Source organism: Lithobates pipiens, unplaced genomic scaffold (assembly GCF_037356315.1).
Source record: "Lithobates pipiens isolate NorthernLeopardFrog02 unplaced genomic scaffold, aLitPip1_a1.2 Scaffold_19, whole genome shotgun sequence".
Classification (NCBI taxonomy): Eukaryota; Metazoa; Chordata; class Amphibia; order Anura; family Ranidae; genus Lithobates; species Lithobates pipiens.
Window position 1 is genome coordinate 64,777,460 of NW_027507764.1, and position 23,060 is coordinate 64,800,519.

Below are 23,060 nucleotides of genomic sequence, written 5' to 3' on the forward strand. Positions count from 1 at the left end.
TTTTTTCTTTTACCTTGATACAGTATTAAATTAATCTTTGTACCGTAGGTTTAGTCCTCTATAACTGCATTATTGTGTAATTGCATCTATACAGGGCATTGTTTGTATGTTGTTTATTTGTTTTTTAATAATGTTGTAATAAAATGTATACTTTTTTATTGATTCTCTCTCTCATTGTGTGCCTACAAAGTTTGCTAATTTTTTGAATTTGGTCAATCCTTTAATATATATTTTGGATGTTGGCATGGTGAGGGTATTACCTACTTACGGACTTTTTTATTTTATTTTTACTACGTAGGTAAAGTAAGTGCCACTGTTCCACTACACCCCTTTGTAGATGAGGTTGAGGTACAGGGCCCCAAGATTTCTAACAGCAGCTTTGGGACATGTCATCATGGGACCACTGTCTGTGCAGGAGTAAGGACCCAAGACATCAAGTAGCTAACTAGAAGAAATCTGGATTTAAGGTATGTGTGCTGTAATTTACAAAAAATTATAAAAATTCAGGAGAGTGGTGTCAGGTGAAAGGGGATCAAAAATCCTGAAATTGGGCTTTAATTAGTTCCAAATTTCAGAGACACGGCTACTGCGCCAACACAAATTAACTTTATACTTACTATAATAACATTTCCTTGAGCTGTCTGATCTTTTGATAGCTAATTCCACATAACAATCAAGAAACGTAATTCAACCCAAAAAAACCAAAGCAATTTCCTTCTTTTGTATATTTAGAAGAAAAAATGTTTTTTTTCTTAAATATTTTGATACAAGGCAGAAAAAATGTTTCTCTAATCAATGGCTATGACTAAAGTAAATTGGAAAAGTAGGTGATTGCATATAATGTTCCATCTGTCCTGCCTGGTTACTGGAGAAGGGGAATTGATTAAACTGCCAGTCATCATTTGCCTTTCTCAGAGGTCCATTAGTGAGCCACAGCCACAATAAATCTTCGTCAAGTGCTCTCAGAATCAGGAATGAAAAAGAGTCAAGTTAGGGGGAAAAAAAATGAAGTTCTAGAACTTTCATTACCAGAAAGGATTGCGTTTAACTGGCAAGATTTACAATGGAGATACGAAGAACATCTGTAGGCTAAAAACCTAATTTGCAATGAGAGAAATACAATGAACTAAACTGAGGGGCACACGTCAGCCTGGAGCGCCAGTCAATGACACCAATGACACCAGACCGAGAGGCATTTTGTAGGATGTAGTATTATTTAGCCCATCAATGGAAACCGAGATGTTGGATACAGAAGGGTCAATTTACTAGGATAAGTTAGTTTAAAGCTAAACTCCAGACACAAAACACAGGCAGTTTAACCACCATTTTTACCCCCCCCCTCCCGTCAGCACCTTTAAAGCAGTAATGACAGCTGTACAGGGTTGCACACATGCACAGGTGCAAAGCAAATGTATACCCCATCATGTTTGGTGGCTAGCACCATCCCCAAATGTAACCCGTTCAAGTGAATGGGGCTGCAAAGCAACTACATTGCATTACACATGGTTGTGGCATAATGGTTCAGCATTTACAGAGTTGAAAAGGCTCTGAGGAGGTGACATATCACTTCCTCGCTGCCTGGGAAACTCCCCTGAAAAGGGATCTAAATGTAGCCTAAATCTCTCTCTCCTTCTTGGCTCAGACACAGCAGCTGGAGCCATTGGACCCTTGCGACGCCACCGACCCAGCATGCACCGGTCGGTGACGTCACATGGGGTGGTGTCAAACAGCAGAGCAGGTAGGCCTTCATCGTGGGCAGAGCAATTTTTTTCCTTTTTTTGGGGTCTGGTGGTGGAGGCGCGCGGTGTGATTGACGATGGAGCTATTTGGGGACATTATTAAAAAAATAAATAAATTAAAAAAAACAAAGGAATTGTCAAAAACACTTTTTTGGTGAAGGTGTACCCCGTACTCATTTATATTGGGGGGCCAGGGTCTGGAGGCCCCCCTTGTTAAAGGGGGGCTTCCAGATTCCAGATTCCGATAAACTCCCTGAAGACCCCCACAACAACAGCCCAGGGTTGTCAGGAAGAGGTCCTTGTCCCCATCAACATAAGTACAAGCCCTGCCCAAAGCACTCCCCCATGTTGAGGGCATGTGGTCTAGTATGGTTCAAATGGGGGGGTGCTCGCTAGTCCCCCCCATACCTGACCTGCCAGGCTGCATGCTTGGATAAGGGTCTGGTATGGATTTTGTGGGGGTCCATGCTACTTTTTTATTTTAGCATGCAGTTTTTAATTTGGGGGGGCCATTTTTTCAACATTATTGTATTGCCAGCAAATCATTAACCACATAAGCCCGGACCATTTGGCTGGCCAAAGACAAGACCACTTTTTGCGATTCGGCACTGCTTCAACGTTGCACCCAAACAAAATTTACGTCCTTTTTTTTCCCACATATAGAGCTTTCTTTTGGTGGTATTTGACCACCTCTGCGGTTTTTATTTTAGCGCTATAAAAAAAAAAATTGGAAAAAACACGCATTTTTTACTTTTTGCTATAATAAATTTCCCCCAAAAATATATAAAAAAACAAATTTTTTTCCCAGTTTAGGATACGTATTCTTCTACATTTTTTTTTTTTACCAAAAATATTGCAATAAATGCATCGATTACTGTAAAAAATGTCACTGGCAGTGAAGGGGTTAACACTAGGGGCAGTGAAGGGATTAATATGTATCCTAGGGAGTGTTCTAACTAAAGGGGGGATGGGACTGTGCAGGGAAACTAACAGATCGCTGTTCATACTCTTTATGAACAGACGATGTGTCAGTTCACTGCTCAGAGAACCAGAAACTGTTTACACACACAGCTCCCGATTCTCAGTTTGCCCCGAGCGATAACGGGGAGCCTGGCGGCGATCGAGACCATTGGCTCGGTGAGCATCGGCCCGCAAGCGCCCCCTAGTGGGGCCGTAGCATAACTGTGATTCACGCAGCTGAGCCATGCTGCCGCAGTACATCTGCGATGGCTGGTCCGCTAGCGGTTAAAGTCTCTGCTCCTGTAAAAACAAACTTAAAAAAAAAAAAAAATGATACATGTCTCCCAGGGCAGTATATTTATTCTGGCAATTGAAATAAATGCTGAAGTGCAAAAGACGCCTAGCCTTTGCACGCATTGTTTTTTTGTGGTCAAAATGCCCTCTCCGGAACGTGATTTTAGGGCGTTCAGAAAACATCCTCTAAACTCCCCTGATACTAAATGGCTAAAAACATCCATATGTGCATGGACACATAGGATAATATAGAGAGGAGTTCAAGGGTAGAAAAAAAATGCCCAAACTCACAAAAAGCTTAGTTGAACAGCAGCAGTGTGCATGGGGCATTAGCTGCAGCTCTCTCACTCAGATTGCCATGTCAGAGAACTGAAGAAATAAGACAGCTAGTGTGTTACTTTTGTTATGGTTTACAAATGTTATACTGAATGATCATTGTGATTGGCGGTCACAGTGATCATTCAACGAGGAAGGCTTCGGACTGGCTCCCAATCCTAGGATTGGGAGCGCAGCTTTCTACAGACCACCAGGACTCACAGGGCTGCACACAGGAGGGAGCAGGGGAGAGGAGAAACTGCAGGCAGTCTACTGGACGTACAGGAGACGCCTTGTGTACAGAGGAGGAGATTTTATGGATGTGTGTAACACAGCAAAGGTAGGTAGACAACTGGTTAACACTGGAGTAAGAAAATACTACACTATGTGGTTTCCTCTGTTCTTCTCTGCATCCAAGACCTTATACTGTGGCTTGTTATAAGCATTGTATATTGAGAAGAGAGCCATCCTTCCTGCCCAGGATCGGCATAAGGAGGTTTGGGATGGTGTGTGTCCATTACCATTACAAGGGAGATAGACAGTCATGCTGTCTGGAATCATATAAAGCTTAATGTAATGAGTGAATGTTTTATTGTCTGGTAAGATAATGTCTAATTTTCTGGTAAGGAGACACGTTGGGTGGTGGTATGGCCACTGGATGCGATGAAAAGATTTCAAGATGTTATTTCATTACAGTGGACTTTTTTGCTTGAATACTTTGGGACTTTTTGATTATTGGTCATACTGATAGTTAAAGTGGTTGTAAAGGCACAATTTTTTTTACCTTCTGTGTGCAGCAGCCCCCCAATACTTACCCAAGCCTCCTCTCGAGCCAGCGATGTCCAGGAGAGCCTTGCATCTCTGGGGACTCGCACTCCTGATTGGCTTTTTGGCAGCAGCCATAGCTATGGACTCCGGCTGCTGTCACTCACAGCCAGTGAGCCATTCTGGAGACCGAGGGGGCGGAGCCAAGCCATGGCTTGGAAGCGCGGCAGGAGGAAGGAGCCAGGAGCGCCAGTGTGGGACCTAAGAAGAGGAGGATCAGGGCTGCTCTGTGCAAAACCACTGCACAGGGCAGATAAGTAGAACACGTTTGTCATAAAAAAAAAAAATGTAATATCGCTTTAATGTTTAATTGTAAACAGCACAATATGTTTTTTGTATACATTTCTTTGATGTACTTACAGCATTTTCAAAAGGGACAAGGCATATGAAAATGTGCACATATTACAAAGACGTGCAGATATTTTTTACCTACATTTCAGATGCTGAACCTTCAAGTCTACACCAGAACAGCTGGGTCTATAGTGCCGCTAGGTAACCCTTTGCACAAAAGAGATGACTTTGTAGGCTTTAGCACACTGCCAGAAACAGATGGACAGCCATCTCTTCCACGTTCAAATGCAATGGGAGCAGCTGCTGTAGGACTCACTGTCCCAAGTGGCAAAAAGCAGTTGCATGTTACTGGTTAAAAAAAAAAAACAACATGCGGTGCTCAAGTTAATTCTAAAGTATATTTTCATATATCGTATTTGGAAGGAGAACAAAGTGTGTACAGGCTGCTGATCATTTATCATCTTGTAATCTTTCTGTTGGCAGAAAATTGAAACTCTACATCTCCCAATTCCCAAACATTTCCCCCGCTAAGGAATTTGTGAAATGTTAGCTCCCTTGCTCCAATGCCACTACATTTGTTTATCCTATCAAACCTTCCTTTATGTAAAGCAGGTTTAAAGTTTGCTAAAGCAATGAATAACACAAAACAACTGCCAAATTTATTATTAAAAAATAAGTTTTCACCATTTTTTTGGCAGCTGAACACTGCTGATCTCTTCCAGCATCTTCCAGCATTCCCAACTATTTGTATTCTTCACAGAATTATCAGCTTCCTAATAGTGAAAATGGTACAACATGCCCGGGCAATGTGTGCCGACATGGCAGCTTTTAGGGACACATATGACAGGGTGACACTGCATAAGCAGAATTTGGAGACATGTGTCATCCCATAACGGAAAGTGCCTGAACAAGGGACCATTCATGGCAGGATTAGCAGAAATTATTTTAATGAAAGGTTCACATTTTAAAAGACAAACAATTTTTACAATTAAATTAACATATTTAAACTTTTAGGCAAGCTTATCAATTGGATTAACCAGGGTCAGGACAAGGGGTGGGCCAGAGGGATGGCTGCCCTGGGCACGGTGGTATCATGTTTGTGCCACAACTAGATTGGGGGGATTTGTGTTCGAAGGGGGAATTTGGAGGGCAGCAGGGGATAAGTTTTGTTCTAAGAAGGGAAATATGGGGGGGGTGCTAAGAGTGGGGTTCTAGGGGGAATTTCAACAGGGGGGCAGATTTGTACTGGGAGGAGGGGGTAAGCATGCAGAATAGCACTCAGCGTCTTTATGGGGGATATTTACTAACACATAATGCTAATACATCTTGGGGGGGGGGGGGGTGCAGTTTGACATGTTCACCCTGGACTTTAGATGGCCTTGTCCCAGCACTGGGGCTTACACCTACTTCAGGTTAATACAATTTTTACATTAACCCTAGCAAACTTCAGTGGTCCACCATTCAAGACCCCATGGGGTTGCTTTACTAATGGAAAATGGGCTGTGCAATAGTATACAGGCTATCTATTTAGCAAAATAATTTTCTCTTCGATTAGTAAATGAGATAATTATCTGCTGTCTTTCATTATCCAATAATGTTCAGCCAAAAATACCTTTTTTTTTTGGTTTTATTTTCCTTGCACAAAATTGGATATTCTTTGAAACATGATTTGTCACCACATTGTCAGGAATCAGCAGCAAGGATGGTCAGATCCATGTGCCTACACTTCGGAAACTGACCCCAGAATGTGTATGCTTCAGGTAAGATTTTTTTTTTACAGCAAAACCAAAATTTCAACACCAGCAAATAGGGAACACGACAAACACGAACCATAACTATATAATCAAAATGCCTAAATTGCAACCTAAAAAAGTAACAGGAAAGCTACAGTGACTAACTATACATAATATGTACAAAAATGGGGAACACAGATAAACAGGGTAATACTGGAGATGCAAGGAAGAAGGGGGAACCAAGGCTGGGATCAGGAACAAGGGGAGCAGATGTAGGGCAAGATGAGGGGCAGGCTAAATGGCAAGCAGTATCTGGCTAGATAAGCAAAGCACTTAAGCAAGAGGCCCTATTAGAGAGGGAACTAAATACCCTTCCCAGCAGCCAGCACCAGGTGGAGACTAAATACTGGGATCTGATGGCAGCTGGGAGACGCGTGCTGGCAGCATTGTAGTTCCCTGAAGAGTTGTAGTTCCAATGTCCACCTGCATGCGTCTCCTAGTTGCCAGCAGATCCCAGTAACTAGTCTCCACCTGGTAGCCTGTTGGTGTCCTGTGGCGTCATATTTGGAACCCTAATAAAGGATTTTGGAACCAGCCATGGTGTGCAGCCATTTCTTCCTTGATTGCAATACACAGAGGTGAGCTGAGGCAGGCACACACTTGCAGTTTTTCCACCAAGCTTTCTTACCTTACCTGGAGCGGCGGGTCGTCCTCATGCATTTAGCCTCCACCTGATGCTGGCTGCTGGACTATTTAGTTCACCCTCTAATAGGGCCTCTCGCTTTAGCATTTTGCTAGGGGAACTAAATACCCTCCCAGCAGCCAGCACCCGGTGAAGACTAATTACTGGGATCTGTTGGCAGCTGGTAGACACCTGTTGGTGAACACTGGAACTACAAATCCCCAGGGAACCACAGTGTTGCCAGTAGGCGATCCAGGTCCTTTCTTTTGCAAAATTAACAACCTGTCTGCCACTAGTATATTTGCCCCAAGTTGTCAGTGAAAGTTTCTCACACAATGAGAAGGCACTCGGAAAATGGAGAAAAATCTAACAGAAAAAGGATCTGGCAGGCCCAAAGCTGCAACAAAGTCAGAAGATACTTTTCTGACAGCCACCAACAGTGTGTTTAGCTGGTCTATCTGCAATTGGTGGCTACTTTGAGGAGTCAAATTTTTAGATTACATTTTGTTAAACAAAAGTATTTTATGATTTAATTTTTAACTCTAAATATCTAAATGTTCCATACAAAAAAAAAACAAAAACAAAAAAAAAAAAAGACATTTTGTAAAACAAAATTATTTTCAATTTCATTTATTCGTCTAATATCTATCTGTTCTAAGTTTTAATTTCAGAGCACAATTAAATAATAAACTGTACTTTTCAGGTATAAAAATAAAAAATGAAAAAATGGGGGTGTTATAAAACTTTTGAGCAATAGTGTAATAATAAATACACACACACACACACACACACACACCATTTTTTCTGCTTCCATTGAGTGCTTTTCAAAAAAAAATTTTTTCATCTTTGGCCTAGTTTGAGCTTGGTTTCGGCTAATTTTGAGACAGTGTTGGGTTACTTTTTTGAAATTATATCCGACAACCCTGCCTATGGATTACAGGATCTCACTGTTGCTATGGAAACACAGAACCTCCATTCCACAGGGAAGCTTTATTTAAAAACAAAATGTGTAGCAATACATCCTCCCGGGATGCAACGTCAATCAAGAGCTTTCCAACTGTGCTTCAGCTCACCCTCAGAAAGGCTAAATGTTAACAATATTATCATAAATACAAGATAAGATTTGACATGTCCATTCTCACGTTTCAAAACGCACGCACCTGGCATATGCTAGATAAAGGTATTAATAATTTAGCTGATGAGATTTACTGCTGATTGTCCACTGTTGAAAACAATTACATGCTGTATTTTTCTACAGCACAATGCAATTTAACAACAAAAAATAAATAAAAAATAGTTACAACATAGCTTATTTTTTTAAGCATTCTAACAACTGATCTCCGATGCTTCAGAGCTGCCAATCAAATTCAAACTTACACTGGAAAATACCAGAGAATGAATGTTTGAATTCTACTGGGTGTTGAAAGACAATATAATAATATGGTAATTTATTTAAATAAAAATTAAAACACTTGACAACTGTGTATTTTTGTTTTTGTTCACTCATGATTTTATTATGCTATAATCCAGACTCTTGGAATACCCCTAGTGGTGGACTTTTAAGGCACGTATAGTAAATATCAAAAAAAAAAATATATATTATTTATTTTTATTTTTTTATTTACTGTACGTGCCTTAAAAGTCCACCACTAGCGGTATTCCAAGAGTCTGGTCTATAACTTTGGATGTGGCACACAAAATTGCAAAATTATTGCCTCCCACCCATTTTTTATTATGCTATAATTGTATACTTCAAAATAAAATAGACTTGTCAAAGATCACTACCTTTCTAAAATTACCGATTGTTTTTGACATACTGTTTTTACTGACTGTAAACATTTACTAATGGTTGTAACAAGTTTACTTAGACATTATAGTTGTAAAATGTATAGAAAATAAATTAAGATGCGTGGAAGAAGGGGCCCTCATATATTTATGAAAACAAATTCTGACTTTTAAAATCAAAATTTGTGTTTTTTGTATTATTTTGCAATGATTGGATTCAGCACAGCTTCCCACATTCACTGAACTAAGTGGAAATTCACTTGAAAAGTGAAATTATCTCTTAAATCAACACCCAAGAGTATCATTTTATTTCCAACCAAGGATACAGACAGATATAGTCTTTTAAAATTATTATTTTGGCATTATTTTACATTATTTATTGTATTATGGTGCCTCCTATTTTCTCCTGTGTTCCTGGGCAAATGCCCTTGCTGCATTATCCTAGTTTTGGCTCTGCCAACTGGAAAAAAAAAAAAATGGAAGAGAAAACAAAACAAGAGGAAAAAATGAGAAGGCACTAAAGAAATGAAAATAAAACAAACGAGAAATATGTTAAGAGAAAAAAGGAGAAAATCAAAAATTGAAAAAAAAAAAGAAAAAAGTTGTCCGATTACTCACCATGTTGTGGAGAAACACCCATGTTGATACTGTATGTGTGTCTGAAAGTTAAGTTTTATGTCTAGCTTGTAAAGGCTGTTAGACTTCCCATGTGAATGGTGATGGATACATGTTTGTATAGATATGTTGCATGAATAGTTTTTTTTTTTTTTATTTTTTATTTTTTTATACAAGGCCATTTGGTCCAATGCATTTTATACATTGATATCAATTGATTGTATTTTAATATTATGGTCTCCATGTGGTACTGGTATTTTTTTTATCCGTCATGCTGTGATATTATTTACAGGTGATAGATATGTTTGTTTTGATATGTTGCACTACTGTGTTTTTTATTATATATATTATATAGCCATTTGGTTCAATGCATTTTACAAATTGATATAAAAAAAATTGTGATCTCCGTGTGGTACCGGTAAAGTCTGCTTAAATATATATTTTTTTGCGTGGTGTCGTTTAGGGATGTGATACCCAGCTGGCCCTCACTTTATTGTACAAGTTAAACAAAAAAAAAAAAAAAAAAAAGAAGAGAAATAAGAAAAAAAGAAAAATCAAAAAAGAAAAAAACGAACAAAAAGACAAAAAAAGGAAAAAGTAAGAAAGAAAAACAAAGGGAAAGCAGAACAACTGAATAAAAAAGGAAGATAAATCAGATAAGGAAAAAAAAAGAACAAAAATGTAAAAAGGAAAAAGAAAAACAAATAAGAGAAAGCAGATAAATTGAAGAATAAAAAAAGGAGGAAAAAAGGACGATAAAAAAGGAAAAAGGGAAGATTAAAAATTAAAGGGAAAAAAAAGGAAAGATAAGGAAAAAATATTAAGATTAACAAAATAAAATAACTGAAGTAGGAAGAAAAAATTGGGAAAGAAAGTAAGAAAGGTTGTTTGGGGCCCCTGGATCAATGCTCACATTTTGCTCCTTTGTTCTCGTGGTAAAAGTATTCTTGTTAGTCTTGCACATATACAGTAAGACATTTTTAGTGGATTCAAGCAGTACCTATGCCCTCACTCCTATGCATTTACGGGTGATGGATACATGTTAGTATTGATGTGTTTGCACTACTGTGGGATTTTTTTTTTTTTTTTATATATTGGGCCATTTGGTGCAATGCATTTTACAAACTGATATAAAAAAAAAAAAATTGTACTTTAATGTTATGATCTCCATGTGGTACTGGTAAAGTCTGCTTAAATAAAACATTTTTGTGGTGCTGTTTAGGGATGTGGTACACAGCTGGCCCTCACTTTATTGTACAAGGAAAAAAAAAAACACACACAAAAGAGAAATAAAAATGAAAAAAAGATAAATCACTTTAAAATCACTTTTCACTGGCCCTCACTGTATTGTATAAGTTAAAAGAAAAAAAAAAAAAACACAAACGAGAAATAAAATTTAAAAAATAAAAAATAAAAATGGAAAAAAGTAAGAAAAACAAGACAAAGCAGAAAAATTTTATAAAAAAGGAAGATAAAGCCAATAAAGTAAAAAAAAAAAACACAAATAAAAAAGGAAAAATAAAAACAAATAAGAGAAAGTAGAAAAATTGAAGAATAAAAAAAGGAAGATAAATCAGATAAGGAAAAGAAAAGAACAAAAATTTAAAAAAAAAGGAGAGAGTAAGAAAAACAAATAAGAGAAAGCAGAAAAATTGAAGAATAAAAAAGGAAGATAAATCAAATAAGGAAATGGAAGCTCAAAAAAGGAAAAAAAGGAAGATAAAAAATTTAAGGAAAAAAAGAAAGATAAGGAAAAGATGAAGATTAACAAAATAAAATAACAACTGAAGTAGGATGAAAAAATTGGTAAAGAAAGTAGGAAAGGTTGTTTGGGGCCCCTGGATCAATGCTCACATTTTGCTCCTTTGTTCTCGTGGTAAAGGTATTCTTGTTGGTCTTGCACATATACAGCAAGACATTTTTAGTGGATTCCGTACCTGTGCCCTCACTCCTATGCATTATGATTTAACAGTCACCATGTAAAATTAGACAAAGATCATCGTTTTTCAACAAATGCTTGCAGGTAGCAAATGAAGTGTAAAAACAATTTGGAGGCAATGACCCCGGCCTCCTGCGCCATCCACAGAGACAATGTTTGTGCTGTCATTAGAGTGCAGCTGGTCCACTCCATCCTACCGTCGCTTCCTCCTCCTTTACCACTAGTACTCTTATTAGACCCCATTCATTACACCCCCGCCAGTCTTCCTCTGCTCATCTGCTTCGCTAGCTGATACTTAGAGAAACACGAGAGCTTTGTTATGTCTGCCAATTCTACAACTTTACACAATGGAAAACGCCAGTCTTGTCTTTGTTTAAAATAAAAAATGAAGAAAGAAAAAAAAGTAAAGGGAAAAATATACTTAAAGTAAATACTAACTGGATAACATTTAGTTAGGAATTTATATCAAACTGCTGTAATTTATTAATACAGTTTTGACTTTTTTTTTTTTTTTTCATTCTGTTTGCATTTTGGAGCTGCTGATCTCCTTCAGCCTTTCCGCTGTAGTGTCATATTTTGCTGCCTATCACAGGATGCTGCGGAAGTGACGTTGCCGCCAGAAATTGCGTACTGCGCATGCGCAATGTGTTCCAAACACTCGCGCCGTGCGTTCCAACATAGTTTCGGCAATACAGGTCAGCGAAACCATCACATAATGTTACGGAAGTGATGTTACACACAACACAAACACTGGGCAGTGCGTTACAACACTAATACTTCCCCTGTTACCTAGTATCATTTTTTACCAACCATGCTGAGCTACGTGCGGTGTTAGGTTTTGCATTGCTGGGACTTGTAGTGCCTATCCTGAGCTACATGCTTCAATGTTCCGTGTCCTCATCCTTATCCGCGAGCTTCAATGTTCAGTGTCCTCATCCCTATCCCCCTGCTTCAATGTTCAGTGTCCTCATCCTTATCCCTGTGCTTCAATGTTCAGTGTCCTCATCCTTATCCCTGTGCTTCAATGTTCAGTGCCTCATCCTTATCCCCGAGCTTCAATGTTCAGTGTCCTCATCCTTATCCCTGAGCTTCAATGTTCAGTGTCCTCATCCCTATCCCTGTGCTTCAATGTTCAGTGTCCTCATCCTTATCCCCCTGCTTCAATGTTCAGTGCCTCATCCTTATCCCCGAGCTTCAATGTTCCGTGTCCTCATCCTTATCCGCGAGCTTCAATGTTCAGTGTCCTCATCCCTATCCCCCTGCTTCAATGTTCAGTGTCCTCATCCTTATCCCTGTGCTTCAATGTTCAGTGTCCTCATCCTTATCCCTGTGCTTCAATGTTCAGTGCCTCATCCTTATCCCCGAGCTTCAATGTTCAGTGTCCTCATCCTTATCCCTGAGCTTCAATGTTCAGTGTCCTCATCCCTATCCCTGTGCTTCAATGTTCAGTGTCCTCATCCTTATCCCCCTGCTTCAATGTTCAGTGCCTCATCCTTATCCCCGAGCTTCAATGTTCCGTGTCCTCATCCTTATCCCCGAGCTTCAATGTTCAGTGTCCTCATCCCTATCCGCGAGCTTCAATGTTCAGTGTCCTCATCCCTATCCCCCTGCTTCAATGTTCAGTGTCCTCATCCTTATCCCGGTGCTTCAATGTTCCGTGTCCTCATCCCTATCCCCCTGCTTCAATGTTCAGTGTCCTCATCCTTATCCCCGAGCTTCAATGTTCAGTGTCCTCATCCTTATCCCCGAGCTTCAATGTTCAGTGTCCTCACCCTTATCCCTGTGCTTCAATGTTCAGTGTCCTCATCCCTATCCGCGAGCTTCAATGTTCAGTGTCCTCAAGTGTTATCAACCCTTAATTTACTTGAATCAGTCTTAACTCCTTATTCTCCTTCTCCATTAATTAATATTTTCCTGCTGATTTTTTTTTTATTAACTTCTATTTTATAAACCATTAATAAATTAAAAACTTTTTTTGCTTTGTTTGTTAAAATTTTTACACCTTTACTATTTATTAGAAAGCACAAAATAAAAAATAAAAAAATGTATTTCATCTGTAAAAATCTTCCAATGCTTTGTACCATTGCTGACTGCTTAAGTGTAAATAAAACAGTTGCGGTAGGTATCAGTGAGTATTTAAAAAAAAAGTAAATCGGTACTCGATCCCAAATTTGAATTGCTTGTTGATCAGCTGCCGTCATACTGTGGCAGGTTGGCACGACTGCACAAATCATCACAGGTGCAAGTCGGCTGCTTTAAGAGCTATAGGGTGCCCGCGGTGCTGTTGGCGACCCACAATCGTTCCTCAGAGAGCCAGAACGGGGATTTGTCAATGTGAGATGAGCAGTTACTGATAGGATTTGCATCTACTCAATAACAAATATTGTTGCTAAACCATCTATTCTGTAATTAAAGGTTATTAGCACATTAAGCTCTTGTACTTTTAGACCTCTTACGGACCAGAGCAGTTTTTGCATTTTTAGTATGGGCCTGTTTATTAAATGATAAATTTGCAATTACTTAACATAAAGTTTACACTGTATTTTTGGGGTTCCAACACACCTCTCTTTTAATCCCTAGGCGTCGAACTCACTCAAAAAGCTCCCAATCACTTCTTACGATCAGGAGTTTTCCAATCATGTGACTGCAGTGATAGCCAATCACAGCGGTCACAAGCCCTGCTCCGCCTCCCGGAATGCCAAACCCCTTAAAGGGCTGGCAGGTGTCGGCGCAAAGGGATTAATATTGTCCTTCAAAAATAATTTTATGTTAGCTATAGACAAAATATTTCAAGAAAAAAAAGGTGTTTTTTTGCTGTTTTCATGCAACATTGAAAAAAATTGCCATACAGGAGCCATTAGATGTACTGTACACCTGTAGTAAAACACCAAGCTACCCTCCCCTGTGTAAGTAAGCTACCTTTAGTGGTCAATCCCATCCAGCATTCCAATCATTGCAGGAACCCTGCAAAATCCCAGTACTTGCACATATGGGTGTAGCGCCCTCTACCATCAGGTAAGTGCTGGTAATAGGATTTTTTGTTAGGCTGTCAGCACAGGTTAATCTAGGCAGGCCTATGCTGCAAGCTAGGCCTGTCTGCTTTGATCTGGGGGCTGGGAGTGGTTAGCAGTGGGTGTGGCCACCTGTGCTCTGGCTCTGAAGCACCTCCCTTGCTTCCGGGGAGAATGTTCTGAAAGAGGGGCAGGGCCTGGAACTGGAGTGAGAGACAGCTCATGTGGAACCCCTTGGCAATCCCCACTTGGAATTGGTAGGGGACGGCCCTCCTATATAAGCGGAGGTAACATGCCACTGGGAGGAGTTGTCGACTGGGTGAAGTGGAGAATGGAATACTAGACAGCAGCAGGAGGGCACCCCCATTTGGCCGATCGCAGGAGGAGGCCCGGGGAGAACTGTGAGGGAACTTTGCCTTTACACGGTCATTGGCGATGTCCTTATAATTACACAGTGAGCAATAAGGAACTCCTGGAGCAGAGGAGCAGGTGAAGCTGTCGGAACATATGGTCTGGTAAAGTTCTCCATCAAGGACTCGGGGCAGAGAAAGGTTGGTGAGTTTACCACAGTGAAGGGCTGGATGTGCTAGGAAGTTTGTGAGGGAACTTTGCTTTTACAAAGTCTTCATCATTACACGGTCAATGATGAGGTGTCCTGGATCAGAGGAGAGACGGTGGGAATATGCATCAAATCAATGTGGCCGGAGGGCATAGGATTTGCAAGCAAGTAGTCCACCATCCAACATGTGCTTTTAAACTACTAGGCCTCCGGGGAGAGGTGCTGCAGGCCTCTGGTCTAGAAGCAGCGAGCAACCAGAGCCAGTCAGAGGAACTATTCAGAGTGGGTCCTTCTTGCTTATAGAAGAAGTGGCATTTACATTACATTGAAAACCACAGGATATGTTTGCGCAGGAGGTCATGGGTGATGTCTTCATCTTTACACGGTCGTGGGTGAGGAAGTCCTGGAAGCAACAGTCTGCAGGAGTTAAGCAGAGGAGGAGCAATAGTCTGCATGGTGATGCAGGAGAAAGGTCATAGCAGTTACATAATTTCTTTAGGTTCTAATTATGTGCTAATCTGTAAAAATCTACAAATATGATGGAAAAGTGAACTAGACTATGGGCATCCCATATATCCCTTTCCCCCCCCCAACCAATTTGTACCCCCCAATAAACAAAACCAGTAAAGGACTGTTCATCGTCTCTGCAAGTGATATATGGGAGACTGTCAGCGGGGTGAATTGGTGGATGTTTGTTACTAGTGGCAACTACACCACTACACAGGACATAGGTAAATTCCACTCGAATGACACAGTGAGACAGGGGAAGGGTAAAGATCAGTGTATCAATCTGAACTGAAGAAAAGGTAGTTTAAATAAACATTTTATCAGTGAAATAAAACAAATTGATGTTCACTAAAGCAGATGACTTTGATTCATCCTTAGACAAAGGATAATGAGCACCTCTGCAATTCAGAATACTGAGTTTTTCCAGATCTCTCCTAACTCTCCTAGATCAACACCCACAGAGGATTCAGGACTAGGACCCCTGTGACATTGATAGCAACCTTATCAATCCTGCATGGGGACAGGGTATTCTCCACATGTGCTTATGGAAGGATGCGTGTCCCAACAGGGTGATCTCTTCTGGATGTCATTTTTTATATATTTTTTTTCCTTTTCTTTTTTTTTATCCGATTGATAAACTGTTTGTGTTAATCACCTTTTTTGTTCAACTACATAATAGGGGCTTTCCCACTTCCCTCTTTCTTTCCCGGTGGACCCCCTAAGCTGCCCCATTGGGCTGTTGAGCGGTTGCGTCTGAAGCCCTCAGACTCCCGTGGACCACTACATCCTAAATTACAGGGACATGGGTATCCCTGTCCTCTCATAATGCAGCGGTTAGTACCTACACTATATTGCCAAAATTATTGGCACTCCTGCCTTTACACGCACATGAACTTTAATGGCATCCCAGTCTTAGTCCATAGGGTTTAATACTCTGTGCAAAACGAGCTGCACAGTGGAGGAAAGTATGATTTTTTTTTTTTTTAAATAACATAACAAACCCTTACAATCACTTTAAATTATCAGTATCCTGCATCTGTGATATGATAACAGACCAGGACAACTGCACTACTTCCCAGGATCAGAAATCTTTACTGGACATTTACTAAAGGCTATGTGTTTTGCTTGCAAAGGAGGTAAGGGCCTTCTAGAATTAAGTTCCAAGCCTGTTATAAATCCAAGTTATGAATGTAAAAAAAACCTCTCTGCAGTGATTATCAATCATTTTGGGATAACGGAATGTAGATGCTAATATATAACAAGGAATCTGAATTTTAGGCTGACACAAGATTTAGCACCAGAGCTTCCCTTTCCCTCTGGTTCCACCACTCCTCCTTCACAGCCACACAAAGCCCCTTAAGCTGGGCGCACACAGACCAAAAATCGGCCAGTTCAATAGGGACCAGACATATTTCAGTCTGTATGTGGCCTCTGCCCTTTCTGTTCAACAGAAATCAACCAGTAGATCTACTTCCGTTGAACGGCCATGCTAGAAAACTTTCTTTCAATCAGCAGCCAAAGCCAAATGGTTGCAGACTGATCCGTGTATTGTGACATCGGGGGGAGTCCCACTGTCAGAATACAATGGCACAGAAGAGGAGGATTCCTCCACCTGTGTCGTTTGTGTGGATGGAGTGAATCCGTTCATTTATTTTTTCTTCACCAGCTGAACAAAAATTTAGCTTTAGCCTCACACCACAGACGCAGGGGCATCTATTCCTTCTAGTGACAACACACAGGCAATTTTACTCACAATGATACATTTTTTTCTACATCTCTGCTGGCTTAAAGCTTTACTGCAGAATAAAATGTGTACTGCTATTAAACTGCACATGTCGCTACAAACTGCACCCCAGACCCTACTCCATCTGGGGAGCGGGAGGGGGGCACAGTTTGACAGCTTCGCCCTGGGCACTGGAAGACCTTGTCCCAGCCCCACATGACATGGTGGGATTTGCAATTCTCCACACCACACAATAGACTTGGCCCACAGGTGCCTGCACTCTGCAGAGACTACTCAAAGCGAACGTGATGGCTTCTCCTGCTTCACTGCTTGTAGTAGAAACTAAGGAGAGTATAGAGAGGTCATCTGTCTGCTTTGCACCCTGTCTGTGGCGAGATCATCCGTGGCTATGGCTCTATTGTTTGGTGCCTGTCTGCACAGTCTAATGCCCTGTACACACGGTCGGACTTTCCGACGGAAAATGTGCGATCGGATCTTGTTGTCGGAAAATCTGATCGTGTGTGGGCTCCATCTGACTTTTTCCGTCTGAATTTCCGACACACAAAGTTTGAGAGCATGATCTAAAATTTTAATATAGATTATATTTGATATATATATATATATATATATATATATATATATATATATATATATATATAGATATATATATATTTTTTTTTTTTTTGTTTTGTTTTGTTTTGTTCTTATTACACCCACACAAATATAGATACAAATATAGATACATTGCTACTAGCAATGTGTAAGTTATAACAAAAAGTAAAAAAACATTTTTCTCCATTTACATTTATATATATAACCTAAATTTAATGATATTTGATTAAAGATTAATTGGTTAGAGAAAATTTTAGAAACTGTGAATTCATAGTTCATAGTATTTAAGGCTTTTAATATAGGCGATATATACATTAATTTTTTTATCGCTTGAATTATTTTTCCCATTATGGGCATGAATGGGGCTTCATGTTTAAGTTTTGCCTAAGGCCTCACAAAGCCTAGAGCCGCGTCTGGCAGGCGTTCCAATACTTTTGGCAATATAGCGTAGGTACCCAATTGCCAGGCCTAAGAACAGTCATCTCGTGGATGTATGTTGGATCTATAGACATTAGCTAGGAAAATGGTGGCAACACAGACCCTTTTCCTTCAGGCCTCTTGTACAGACAATGCCTGGCGTCTCATCTCATCAGTAACGATGCAGCAGGATAACAAGCCATACTAATGGTGTCATTTGTCATATGGGCTCACCTCTGGAGAAGTTAATATTTATTTGTGCAGCTTCAGTAGCAGACACACTGGAGGTCTGCAGGCTAACATTTATCACACAGACACATGTAATGGTTTCCTTAAATTTTGAAGTGAGAAAAAAAGGCAGAGCTATTAAGAAATGTGACATGACAGGAATTAATAACAATGCGGTTAAGCGCTCAGCTGCTCCCCATATCACTGTGCTGAGCACAACCTTACAAGAGGTGAGGTGGCTATATGTGGGGGAGCCCATCCATCTATACAGTGACGTGTCAGATACAAGAAAACACGACACAGCTTACAGTTTAAAGTGAACCTGTCATTTTTAGACCTGTGGGATTGCTGTTTTACTAATCCTCTGGCTTCAATCATTTCTAAATCCCTACCGCCATATTTGTTCCAGGTCATTGACTCAAGGGGCTTGGTTTACTAAGGACAAATAGACTGTGTGCTTTGCAAGTGCAGTTTCTCCAAAGCTTAGTAAAGGAGTAGATGCTTCACTTTGCAAAAAATACACATGCAAGGAAAAAAAAGAAGCATTTTGCTTGCACATAATTGGATGATGGAAGTCAGCAGAGCTTCACCTCATTTCCTAAGGTCTGGCGCAACTGAACTTGCAAAGTGCAAAAAAAATTTGCCTTTAGTAAATCAACCCCAAACTTTTGAAGGCATCTCACTTACCACATGTCCAGGCAGGTGGAGTACTCTGTGGAACCCAGCAGCACGTCTGGAGGCCTGTACCAAAGAGTTACTACCTCATTAGAGTAAGTATGGCTGGGGACTGATTTGGCTCGTGCAAGACCTGCAAGAGAAAAGTAATTAATGTCACCAAATAGTTCTATGTAATTATTATTATGCAGGATTTATATAATAAGTAACAATGTATGTGGCTAAAGTAATGATGAAAATCAGGTAAGAAGAAAAGATAGCTGGTGTGACCACACAAGGTCCCCCAGTCGCAACACACCGAATCGGGGACGATCCCAACGCTCCACATTTTACGTAGATACCTCTATATGCCCAATGCCCTCCGTTCACAGACATCTTACAGAGGACCCCATACCATATGTAGCGGATGACATTTGGGATCAAATGTCATGCGGATGTAAATTTCGTTTTTGGCCTCAGAACAATAAAGGTTCTGAGGGTTAATTGTGTAGGTAGGCCTTAACACCAGTCTAGCCAGGCTGTGTTTGGAAGTTCTGCCTGGTCATGTGAACGGCGAGGTGCACATGACAGGCCAGAACCAGGTCTGGTTGGATGTTTGGGTTTCGGCCTTCTCTGAGCTAATCAGTGGGAGTGCCGGGGCAAGCTGAGGAGTCTGGGAAGGGGTACTTAAAGGGGTGTGGGTCATGTGTTCGGGGTTCCAGAGTTGTTTGAGAGACCTGGTGGTCTAGTCTGGTTCCAGGGATGGTGTAGCCCCGTGAGGGGTCCCGGTCATGGGGTGTTTGACACCCCGCAACATGTTTCTGTCTGTGGCCCCTGATAGACCTGTTTGGTCTGGGGTAGGGATCCGTCTGTTCCCGAGTCTTGGAACCTATTGGTCCGAGGTGCAGTAACTGGGAGGATTCAAAGTGTCCGGGTGTGTTCTCGGCTTGGAGGGACACCACAGCTTATGGAAGTGACCGGGGGAGGACTCTTCGGAGGAGGGCCAGCAAGTGGCATCCTGAGAAGTGCCTGGTTACCGAGTTCAAGACACTGATGAATTCACACTTTTACAGTACCATTGAGGAGACGGGAAACGTTCCAGGTACAGAGTAAAAAGGTTCCTGTTCACCCTTGGTTGTTTGTTCAAGTTTGAGTCAATGTGCTGATTGCCATGATCTCTGGCTAGAGATCTGTTCAGCCTTGGACTGCCCAGCTGCGAGTGGCTACTTTCTGGGTGGAAATCGAGACTTTGCTAGACCTGCAGTTCAAGGTGCCCGAGTTCTTCACCCATGCCCTCTGTTTCTTAAGAGACTGTGTTAATTGAGAGTTCTTACTGCAAAATAAAACCTTTTAAAAAGGACTTCATCTGTGTCAGTGTTCAAGTCATTGGGTATCAAACCTGGGAACCCCTAGAGGTGGAAGAGCTGGCCAAGAGAAGGTAACTGGTAAGCCCATAAAGTCAAGGCCACCCTGCAACGGGTTATGGCCACTACACATAGATGGTTCCCCACTATACAAAAATGCCAAACCGCCAAGCCACTACAACAGCCATTGCACCACATCTAATTTAAAAGGTGGGAAGTTCTTAGTCCACTGACCTCGAACTGACTGCAGAAGTATTAACCCCACCTTTACCATGCCAAAAAAAAACTATTCTGCACCACCCACTCCCTCTGATACATGAATCCCCAGCAAGACTGGATTAATCTGTGTGTGCCTGTTAGCCCTGCTACCTGGTCATGCCAGCCCTACGCTTATTTTTATTTTTTGCTTCGGGCTCATCTTTCTTTACACGTGCTCCACCGCAACTCGTGTATGTATAAAATGTGCACTCACCAACCATCTATAAAAGATTCACCTTTTTAATAATCCAGTTTAACAAACCTCAGCCCACAGACAGATCCAGAGATAATGGTAGCTTTTTGAGGATTGTTAAGCTGGGTCCACGCTGATTGGGCGATTCTGTGAAGACTGTCACTTTCTATGAGACTTTCACTATAGTCTTTTGGATATATATATTTCTTGATTGTTTTATATACACATTTTTATGATTCACGCTTGTTATTTCTTGGATTGAGTTAGCGTCACACCTTTCATTTTTTTTTCCTGTTCTAGGCAAAGATGCAAATTCATGCATGTGTATCTAGCTGTTAGAGAATTGGAGATTGAAAACAGTTCATTTAAAATAAATGTGATGGAGGATCTAGTGCCACAACTTCTAAATGATGTATGTACATTAACAGAAAGAAATTCTGCCTTTTGAGGCACCATTCAAAACAAAATAAATATAAAATGTACATTTGAATTTATGTGAAGCACTGACGCCCAAAGGAGCGGCTGGTTTTGCTGGGCTTACCATTTACCTTCTGCACCTCGTTCTTGTCTAGGGGTTCCCGAGGTTGATGGCCCAATAAACTGCAGAGACCGACACTTGAATCCCTTTTTAGGAATTTTTATTTGCCTTTAACGTTGAACAGAACACAGTCTCTCAGGTGGGAATAGAGGGTATGGGTAATAAAGCTTAGGTACTTTTGGAAACTGCTGACACTTGAAAATGTCTCTCTCTAGATGATCCAGGGAATAGCTATTCGCAACTGGATATTTCAACTACCGGATAAATCCCCGTTTGTGGATTTAGCAGCCGACAGGTAATTTAAGCTTAGCAAAGTCTCTGCCACAGACTTGGTTGTAGGACTTTTGATGAGCCTAGAAACTTAGGTGTAACCCAAGGATGAAATTAGGAACTTTCTTACAGTATCAGTATCTTGCAGCCGGTCAGGCGATACCATAAGAATGCGGATTTACTTGCTGTCCTTTCAGCTCAGCTTCCTGGCTCTTACCGAGCAGCCAGCCTCGTGCATGGCCCTCTTTCCGAAGAGTCCTCCCCTGGTTGCGTTTTGAGTTGCTGGGCCTCTCCAAACCCGAGACCCCACCGGACCACCTTGAAATCCTCCTTCCAGTTACTGTGCTTTGGACTAGCCAGTCCTGAGACTTGGAAATGGATGGATCCGCACCCCAGGCAATGAAGGCCTCTGGGGGCTGGTCAGGAGGACCAGGTCCATGGAGTCAGAACATACTTCTGGACCGGGACCGGAACCCAGAACCACGGGACCTCAGCACCTTAAGTACCCTCTCCCGGGAATACAGAGCAAGACAACGCACCCACTGGCTCCGAGAGAGAAATTGGTACCCAATGCATCCAGGCAGAACACAATACAGTCCAGCCAAACTGATGCCAGAATCACAATTTACTAAATTTAACCCTAAGACCCAACTATTGTCTTAGAAAAACTAAATTTACAGGAGTACCGGCGATACATATGTAAAAATGAATTTGTAATTTTTGTATGAATATAAAAATTCAGTTTTATACATAATCTGTTATACGTGGTGTCTCAAAAGCTCAACTTTATTAAAATAAACATTTTATTTTTTCAAAGAATCAAAAGAAAGAATTGTGTGTTTCCTGAAAATATGAGTTTGTGAAATTTGACCACTTTAGATATAAAAAAGTTCATTACCCACTACTCCAAGTGTGAGCTACTGAATCCTCTGGATGAGGACATAAACAGAGATTATTGCTGTGAGATAAATGGAAGTAGATCTCATTTCCCCAACACATATCTACTCCAAACTTCTTAAAAGGTAAACTATCAGGATTTTCGCATCAATCTTATTTATTTTAAATTAAAATGTATAATTTTTTTTTCTTGCATCTCTTAAATCTTCATTTTACAAATAAACATAAACACAAATGGTTGCACTCACGACACATAATTCAGAAAGCATTATAGGTTAAACAGAGGGTTTATATACACTATCAGAACCCCCTATGCAGATAGCAACTCTTGTGGGATTTAAAACCAAGACAAAATCATTAACCACCAAGCCACCATGCTGTCCAGAACAGCAAAGTATAAACCGACACGCTTCATAGATCAATAACCCTTTGTCAAGTCATTAAAAAATCTACTGGAACAGCCACATACTTAGGACTCATTTTTCTTTTTGAGGGAACTTTCCCCTACGACCTATTGTGACCGCTGACTGTCCTATGGGAACCGGTGACAATACAAAGAAAGCGCTACAAGACAAATGTAAACCTTCTAGGGCTTTTCTCATCCAATCGATTAGGCTAATCTGCTATGCATACATGGAAATGAATGACTTA

At 40.7% G+C, this 23,060-nt stretch overlaps 1 protein-coding gene across 5 annotated transcripts in view; it reads right to left on the reverse strand.

Moving 5' to 3' along the window:
• CDK14 (cyclin dependent kinase 14) overlaps window positions 1-23,060 on the reverse strand; it is a 656,595-nt gene that overhangs the window by 311,802 nt on the left and 321,733 nt on the right. For all 5 annotated transcript variants that reach the window (XM_077490836.1, XM_077490834.1, XM_077490833.1 and 2 more), the window contains one exon: window positions 18,923-19,043. In XM_077490836.1, coding sequence (XP_077346962.1) covers window positions 18,923-19,043 — 121 coding nt within the window. The remainder of the gene's footprint in view (window positions 1-18,922; window positions 19,044-23,060) is intronic.